This window comes from Diabrotica virgifera, chromosome 1 (genome assembly GCF_917563875.1).
Source record: "Diabrotica virgifera virgifera chromosome 1, PGI_DIABVI_V3a".
NCBI classification, from domain to species: Eukaryota; Metazoa; Arthropoda; class Insecta; order Coleoptera; family Chrysomelidae; genus Diabrotica; species Diabrotica virgifera.
The window spans coordinates 88206563-88216526 of NC_065443.1; the positions used below are offsets into that span (position 1 = coordinate 88206563).

General features: G+C 33.5%; 1 protein-coding gene across 1 annotated transcript in view; it reads right to left on the reverse strand.

The window, feature by feature from the left end:
- LOC126891131 (serine protease inhibitor dipetalogastin-like) overlaps positions 1–4632 on the reverse strand; it is a 29091-nt gene extending 24459 nt beyond the window's left edge. The window contains exon 1 of the mRNA XM_050660314.1: positions 4366–4632. Within this exon, the coding sequence (XP_050516271.1) occupies positions 4366–4570 (205 nt within the window). The 5' untranslated portion in view covers positions 4571–4632. The remainder of the gene's footprint in view (positions 1–4365) is intronic.
- Positions 4633–9964: the final 5332 nt, after the last annotated feature.

Below are 9964 nucleotides of genomic sequence, written 5' to 3' on the forward strand. Positions count from 1 at the left end.
GAACCATACTAAAAATAGAAACATTCACATGGCCACTTGCCATTGCAGCAATTTACTGTCCTCCTAGACACTCCATATCAATTGAAGAATACGAGACCTTTTTTCAAGAACTAGGACCCCGATTTATAGCAGCTGGAGACTGGAACGCCAAACACACCGTATGGGGATCGAGGCTTATAACACCAAAGGGTAGAAATTTATTGGCGTGCTCGCAGAGAAATAATTTAAACTTCCTTTCGACAGGTCAGCCAACGTATTAGCCGACCGATCAAAACAGGATTCCTGACTTGCTAGACTTTGCCGTTATCAAAGGTATCTCAAATATACATTACAAAATAGAACCCAGTCTTGATTTAAGTTCAAATCACACCGCAATAATCATAACACTAAGTACAACTGTAATTTGGAAGGAATCTGTGGCAAAACTCTGCAATAAAAGAACCAACTGGGAACAATTTCAAGCTATTATTAACACAAATATAAACTTAAAACATTGAATTAAAGAACCCCATGAAATGGAAAAAGCAGTGCAAGATTTAACAGAAGTAATACAAGATGCTGCATGGAAGTCAACTCCAGATGATAAAAAAATTACCACCCATGATCATAACATTCCTTTACAAATTGAAATTTTAAATGAAAAAAGAAGAGCTAGAGCCAAATGGCAGCGGTCAAGGAATCCCCGGGATAAAACACAATTAAATCGGTTAACACATCAACTGCGTACAGCTTTAATCCAGGCCCGTAATAAGACTTTTAAATATTACATCTCCAACCTAACATCTAATGACCATTCATTATGGCAAGCGACCAAAAAATTCAAGAGACCAATAACATCTATTCCACCAATTAGAAAATCGGATCTAAGCTGGGCAAAAACTGATGAAGAAAAATCAAACACATTAGCACAACACCTCGCCCAGGTATTTAGTCTACATACAGAAGTCAATGCTGAAGATGAAGAAGTATACACATTTCTCGACGCTCCTTGTCAATTATCACTACCACTGAAACCATGTACACCAACAGAGATCTGGAAGGCGATAAATAAAATAAACCCTCATAAGACTCCAGGTTATGACTTAATTAATGGTGATGTACTAAAGCATTTGCCTAGAAAATCGATAGTCCTGCTAACTATTGTATATAACAGCATGATAAGACTGTGTCACTTTCCTATTCAATGGAAATACGCACAAATAATTATGATTGCGAAACCGGGAAAACCGCCTACAGAACCCTCCTCCTATCGTCCTATAAGCCTTCTACCAATAATGTCAAAAATTTTCGAAAGACTTCTTTTAGTCCGAATTCTCGAAAGAATAAACATAAATAACATAATACCTGACCATCAATTTGGCTTTCGACAGAACTACTCAACAATACAGCAGTGCCATAGGATTGTAAATTATATAAAAGAAACTTTAGAGGGAAAGAAAATGTGTGCGGCAGTATTCCTTGATGTGGAAAAAGCATTTGATAAGGTGTGGCATAAATATACCTGATATTAAAATCATATCTGAACGAGCGATTTTTCCAAATCAAAGTAAATACCTCACTTTCCAAATATCATCCTATACAATCCGGAGTACCTCAAGGTAGTGTCCTCGGTCCCTTCCTTTATCTCCTTTACACTGCTGATATACCTGCTGATGATGACATTACTATGGCCACATTTGCCGACGATACAGGAATCCTTACATCAGACGATAACCCAGATAGAGCTTCTAACAAACTGCAAAACTATTTAAGTTCACTTCAAACATGGTTAACAAAATGGAAGATTAAAGTAAACGGTGAAAAGTCTTCACAAATTACGTTCACAACAAGAAGGATCGACTGTCCACAGGTTCATATTAACAACATTCCTATCCCCTTAAAATCAGATGTCAAGTACCTGGGACTCCATTTGGACCGAAAGCTGACATGGAAGAACCATATCAAAACCAAGAAAGCTCAACTAAATTTAAAAGTCAGACAAATGTATTGGCTGCTAGGTAAAAGATCCCAGTTATCATTAGAAAACAAAGTATTATTATACAAAATTATACTAAAGCCGATATGGAGTTATGGTATAGAGTTATGGGGCTGCAGCAAACCGAGCAACACTAAAATACTGCAAACTTTTCAATCAAAGACGCTGCGCATGATAGCGAATGCACCATGGTACGTCTCCAATATAACTATCCATAATGACCTTGGGATACCATTCATCGACGATGTTATTAGACTACAGGCAACCAAAGCCCAAGAAAGAAATTTCGCCCATGAAAGTCAAACTATTCAACAACTCTACCAGCCGCCACTTGTGGGAAGAAGACTGAAAAGGACATGGCCAGAGGACCTAACTGATTAGGTGTATTGGAGAACCATCGATGGATGGTGCCCAAAGCATGCCAGGATTCAAGACTTTGCTACTATTTGCTAAATACTCTGTGTTGTAATTGGAGTAGATTGTAAATTTGCACTTAATAAAATGAAAAAAAAAAATGTTTGATTTTTCATAATTTTTTTAATGCTGGTAAAATTATTTTAAGAACGCTTAATTTTTGGTAAAATCATAAGAAAAGGTAAAATTTTGCTACAACATTAAAAATATAACTAGAAGAAGTTTTTGAGGCTTGATCCACTCTGGCTTTAATAAAAGTTTTTGTTTTTCCCTAGTGGACCAAAACCAAATAATACAAATATTTTAATTTCAATATTATTTTATTATAAAATAAACATTTTACGTCATAGATTAACTTAAAAAATCATAATTTGTTAAATATTGAAAACTTTATTCAAAATTTTTATTAACTATGGGAATTTCATCGTGCGCTGCTAATGAACATTTTAAAGACTAAAAGAAGTTATGATAGATAGGTGAAATAGATTCAATTAACTGTAAAATATTTTTCTTTTTGGCGTCGGTTATACAATTCCCATTTGGGTACAATGGAGGTAATGGTCTTTGGAAATCTTCCACTAACACATTTTTCTTTTCTGATTACTAAATTTTTGTACAGCCTAAACCTCATTGATGCCATATTTAAAATATACAACAAATGGGTCTTCTTCTTTTATTATAATACAACGCATTTTTAGCCATTCAACTTTTGAGGATTCTAAACTTATTTTTTTGTTTGTATGTAATAAGTTTTTCTAAACCGACGGTAGAGTAAAAGTTTTCTTTTTCCATTAGGACTACCGCATATTATTGAGAATGGACATGTTGAATTTCTTCTACCGCAAATTATTGAGAATGGACAATATAGTTGCAAATTAAAGTCATTTTAATACTCCTGTTCTGGCCACTGCAGCCATCAGAATACTTTATAACTTTTTTGGTTTTTACATTATTTTTCATATAGTATATCAGGTATGATCCCATCTCTTGGACTCCAAAAGACGCAATCGATGCATCCCATATAAACATGTTGTCTTCATTGTTCTACAAGTTATGAACTCCTAGACAGAATGTCCATAATTGCCTCTTATAATAAGTTACACCGGTAGAGATGACGGGTGTAGGTAGGGTTTTCATAAGATCAAAGGCCATAACTGTAGCATCTTTTTCGATGGAATTTTTGCAACCTGATCCATAGCATATTGTAGTTGTTGGGCTTTGCGCTGGTGAAGTTCTAGTTTCAAAGTTAATTCTTTATGTTTTGCAGGACTCTACTGATACATACAAGCAACTAGGAGGGGCCAAACTTTTCAAATTCAACTATGTCATGCTACTAAATAGTCAAACTATTAATACCTACACAAAAACAAGTGTAATTTATATCGAACCAACCCACAGTGAACAATAATTGAACTATCTGACAGAGTGGACTAAGCCACATAATCCAGTATCCCATCGACAAATTATTAAAATCAACCGACTGGACCAAACTTTTCAGTAGCGGAATCTATTCTGGAATAGTAGTAGCTCATTTAGTCCATTCTGGCTTTGATAAATCTGTTTTGTGCTACTGAAAACACGTAATGGTGCATTTTTTAAAATTTCGTGGGATTGTACGCTCTGGTTCTCAACGCCTCAAATGTCCTTCATAAATAAACAAAAGGAAAAAGTAATGTCATTTATATTGTAAACTGTGTGTAATCATCAAAATAATAAATCACTAATTTGAGAATTTCCGTAAACTTAATACGGTTCAATTAAATAACTTTTTTTTAAATATCTCCAATGTTGTAAATAATGACAACTGGGGTTTTTGCAAAGAACGCCTCAATTCTTTTGTCACTCTCTAGCACACGTGTTAGAAAGAAACGTTAAAAAAACTGTGTAAGGAATGTAAACATTTACACTCAAATGCATTTTTTATTAGTCAATATAACAGAAATTATAGTTAAGATTTATAGACTCTTCCTGTTAACAATTTCCGAAATGGTCTATTCTTATATGTGGAGAATATCTTCGGTCGCAGCTTAACAGACACAGATTGTAGTAAGTTTTTCCATTTGATCCGCAAACTGGAAATGAATTTTTGCTGCACACACAACCAATTCCAAATGTAGGATCTGTTTGGGAAATGACAATCAAGAGACACAAGCACAAACTAATAAACGTGAAAATTTTCATATTTATTTTGTTAAATCAAACAGGTGTTCTAAAACTTTTAAATTTGTGGATGTATTGTCAACATAATATTATAATATATGGGAATACTTATCTATTAAAATATTTTATGACTGAAATAAATAATTCTTGATATACCATTGCGTTAAATTCTATGACTGGTTTGTGTTTATAGGCGAGCGGCAGCCCTAAAATTATGTTAACCGATCACAAAAATCAACTTTTAGGTGAATGAAAAATTTTCGAATGACAAATGAATCCGAATATGTTAATTTTTATCTAAAATTGGCGCAACATGTTCAAAAATCAAATTTTATGCAAAAATGCGAAAAATCAATTTAGATAATTTTTCAACTTTAAGTCACTGTATCTTTTGTTGCCGTAAGTAGTTCCTTTCGATAATTTTACTGTATTATCTTTGAAATATTTAGATAACAATGAAATTTGTTCGAGATGTTTAAGCAAATGAAAGGAGGAGTTTAGGAGGATTTTATAGTCAGATTTAGTTAATTTCATGTTTATCTAAAAAAATTGGATGACAAACTTTTTAGTTTATAATTTCAACCAACTCAACATTAAAACGGAAGTCATGAAGAAGTCTTCTGAAAAATGTGAAGGCAAAATATGCAATAGAAAAAAAGTTATGTGACTTTATAGACAAGTGGCACTCCACCCAAAAAACGCTTATTTCTCGAGATTTATTGTGCTGAAAACAAAAATAAGGTTTATTTATATTTACGTGGGGAAAGATTGTCAAAATCTCAATTTTACCCTAAATGTAAAAAAAATTAAATCACGTCTTTCTTAAAATTAAAAGTTGCACCATGTTTTTTTATATAAAACTTTTTGTTCTTTGTACTCTATATTTTAACATAAACTTGATTAAAAAGCTAAATTTCAAATTTTGTCACTCAACTTTTACGATTAAACTTTGCAATTCAATAATCTTCATCTTTTACTTCGAAAAATTTATAACTTTTATTATAATAAGACTGACATATTAAAACAGCGTGTTCTAATTGTGTTCTGAAGGGTGAGAAATATATTGTGTAAAAGTTTCAGAAAAAAATTTTAAAATGGAACAGAGTTATAGCAAGTTAACTGCAAAAAGAACATCCCTCACAAAAAATTTTAAATAAACCTCATTTTCGTTTTCAACACCATCAAAAACATAAATTATGACTAAAATTAGCCATTCACCACACGGTGGTGAGTATCTCAAGAAATAAGCGTTTTTTGGGGTATGCCGCTCTTACCTTTTTTTCTATTGCATATTTTAACTTGAAATTTTCTAGAAAACTTCTTCATGACTTATGCTTTAATGCTGTGTTGGTTAAAATTATAAACTAAAAAGTTCGTCGCTCAACTTTTTTAAGTAAACATGAAACTAACGAAATCTGACGACAAAATGTTTAAAAATTATTAATAACCCCTCTTATAATTATATTAAACATTTCGGACAAATCTCGTTATTTAAATACACTACTCAACAATTGAAGTGGATAATTTTAAAATTCCTAAAATTAACATAAAAAACTATTTTTAAAATAATTGCTCCTACTATACTCTATATGCTTTCTTTATTGCCAATATTTTTTGCATGTGGTTTTTCTCCCTATTCTTATCGGCCCTTATCTCGTACAAAGAGAGAAATGTTGTTCCAAACATGATATATCATTCGTATAAAAGTGCTTGTATTGGTTTTACCAGTTGTCAATAAGTCAAGAAATATATTTATCATAAAAACATTATGCCGCTTGGAACTAGTGCAGCTCGAGCAATTAGTTCGTTGGATCCAACAAGGCATAACTCAACAAGAGGTTGCTATGAGGCTAAATGTGTCGCAAAGTGTGATAAGTCGTGCATGGAATCGGTATCTAGCAACTGGATCTGCAACATACAGGCATGGAGGAGGAAGAGAATAATCTACAACTCATCGGCAATACCGTTTTGTAGTTCTGACGGCAAGACGAAACCCAACATTCACGGCTTCCAGAATTAACAGTATCTTCAGGCATGTTACTGGACGAGCGATTTCCAGTCAAACTGTCAGAAGACGGTTACATGCATCCAATTTAAGGGCTAGACGGCGCGCTACCCATCCATGACTAACTAGGGAGCAGCGTGCATGCAGATATCGCTGGGCGATGGAACACTATCAGTGAAATTTCGAAAATTGGAGGAATTGTCTCTTTACTGACGAGTCCAGATTTCGTTTGTATACGAATGATGGCCGAATATTGGTGTGGAGGGAAAGAGGAGAGCGTTACAATGAAAATCTGAGAGACCAAACCACTCTTTTTGGAGGTGGATCCGTTTTCGTGTGGGGAGGCATAGGTTTTGACGGTCGCACGGACTTAGTCGTCTTAATTAATGAGACAATGACTGCTACACGATATCGAGACAGAGTAGACAGAGTCATAGTACCAATAGGTGTTCCATTTTTTAGTGCAATAGGCGAACAATTTGTTCTGATTGATGATAATGCTCGCCCTCACCGTGCGAGAATTGTCAAACGAGTGTATAGAAGCTCATGGCATTACAAGAATGGAGTAGCCACCGTGTTCACCTGATATGAATTGCATTGAACATGTTTGGGCCGAAATGTTTAGGCAACAAAACAGGCTCCTTCAACCGCCCCAAACCTTAGATCAGTTGGCCAATACATTACGCGCGATTTGGGAACGTATACCGCAGCAGTTCGTCAATAATTTAATGAGGTCTTCCAAATAGAGTTAGAGCGCTAAGGCGACACAGAGGTGGACCCACGCACGATTAATTTTTCTTTACGGAATATTAGAAATTGAGCAGGAATAGAAATTTTAGGTTGTTTATTTTCTATTTTTTTTTTTTTTTTCTTAAAGAATTTCTTTTTTTCGGTTCATCTGTATGAAAATACGAAGTAAAAATAAATATTTATTTATATCACTTCATTTTTCTATTTGACCTGATGAACAAAAATAAAATACACATTTTCATAATATTCACTTCAATTGTTGAGAAGTGTACTTCTGAGATGATATAGTAAAGTGATGACACAGTATTTTCAAAAGGAAATATTCACGGCGACCAAAGATACAGTGAGTTAAATTTGAAAAATCGTGAAAATTGATTTTTCGCCTTTTTGTTTAAAATTTGATCTTTGGACATGTTCTACCGATTCTAGATAAAAATAAACTTCATATTCGGATTTGAAAATATAAGCAATAACCAAAATCTGCCGCTTTTTCGATTTCTAAGCCTCAAATTAGGCGTGTGCCGCTAGCCTATTATTTTTAAATTAATAATCACCTACATTCCATAAAATATGAGTAGGAAGATTCAAACGCCAAATCATTCTATCAGTCGTTGTTAATAACTATTTTTTTAATGGGCGATACCCAAATTTCATCATAGGCTATTCTTCTGTACCTATACATCATAATTATTTTATGACTGAGATAAATAATTCTTGATAGACCATTGTGTTAAATTTTATGACTGATTTGTGTTTATTTTTAAATTAATAATCACCTACATTCGAAAATGTGAGTAGGAAGATTCAAACGACAAATCATTCTATCAGTTGTTGTTAATACCTATTTTTTAACGATACTCAAATTTTACCGTAGGCAATTCTTCTGTATTATATACGTACTGTTTAATTTTTGATTATATTTAAGACACTGAAGAAAGCGCTAAAATCGGCAACAATGCTTTATGCTATAATTGTATTTTAATTGTTAAAGATGTTCAATCTGATAGTAACAGTATGTTATAAAATCACTTTATCAATTGTTCTCTTGTCTCGATTATCAGTTTTTTATTGCATAGTATATAAATTATTGTAATCACTGAATATATAGTTAGTAAAAAACAATCCTATTAATTAAAATACTAAATAATTTAAGCGATTACGGAAGTAACTATTGTCCAATAATATTCAAAAATTTAACGAAACAGTGTGAAACAGTCCATAATCCAAAAAGGGCTGGCGAATCAGTGATTATGATGATGATGATATATTTGTTGTGTATCATTAATGAGCCGCTGAGAGCAAAAGTGGTGTAAGTCAAAAAATCAAGTTCTCAGCAAGCAATTTTCTGTACACACGAAGGTGTTTACGGAATTTGTTTTTTGATTGGACAAATAAATATAATACAGTGATGAGCGTGCTAATAACCGGCAAAATAGCGCAAAATATGGAAAACGTATTAACTTGTGAGAAAGAAAGAAATAAAACTAGTAGAGGTGTTAAATTTAGCGATAGTAACATATCAGTTGACATTATATTGATTGTTTCCCAACTTTAGACGTATCAGAGGAGTATGTCAACTAAAACTGTCACTATGACAGTGGCATTTCTCAAACTCGTCCGATACGTCTAAAGGTGGGAAACAATCAATATAATGTCAGTTTAAAGTTACTATCGCTAAATTTAACAGCTATTTAACACCTCTTCTAGGTTCATCTCTTTTATCTCACAACTTCATTATGTTTTCCATCTTTTGCGGTATTTTGCCGGTTATTAGTGCGCTCATCACTGTATATTCTTTTATCCAAACACAAAACAAATTCCATAAAAATCTTCATGTGTACAGAATTTCTACTAAAGCACTTGCTTGCTGAGAACTTTTGATTTTTTGACTTACACCACCTTTGCTCTCAGCGGCTCGTGTAGTTACACACACAGATAACATTGAGTTTAACGTCAACATTGAGTGATTTAAATTTACCGCGCTGTAATGCTTGTTTCTAATTGGTCCAACCGCAGGCAAGTTTACTCCACTGTTATAAAATTTTGACACTAATGACATTTATCAAGTTTTGATACTTTTGACATTTCCAGTGGCGTAGCGTAGTGGGGGCGGTAGGGGCGGCCCGCCCCGGGCGGCACTTTTTAGGGGGCGGCAAAATTTAACAATAAATAATAAAAATATTTTGTAAATATTTGAATCATTTTATATTTTTATCGCAACTACAAATTCTGACCGATTGAAAGGTGCACTGCATTTTTGATTACTTATTTTGTGACCAATTCGGGGAATTCCTTTTATTTGAATGATATTTTGTAGTGAGTGGTTTTTGTTATCGTTTATTTGAGAACTTAAATTCAACGAATGGATCTAAATTTTGCTCATCCGATGGATTTAATACTTCGTGGAAATTAAATCCTAAGGTTTCAAGTCACGAACCAAGTGCACTATACATCCAAAATTATTGCAAGTAGAAGGAGTTGGAGAGCAGGCTTAAAAAAGGACAGACTATTGACAAAAAGAGCAATACATAGTGGCAAAAGAAATAAAGAAATGGCAGGAAATTCTTATCAATTTTTTGACGTTATAAGATTGCTTGCCAAACAAAATTTGGCTTTACGTGGACATATAGAAAAGGACACCAGTATCAATAAAGGGAATT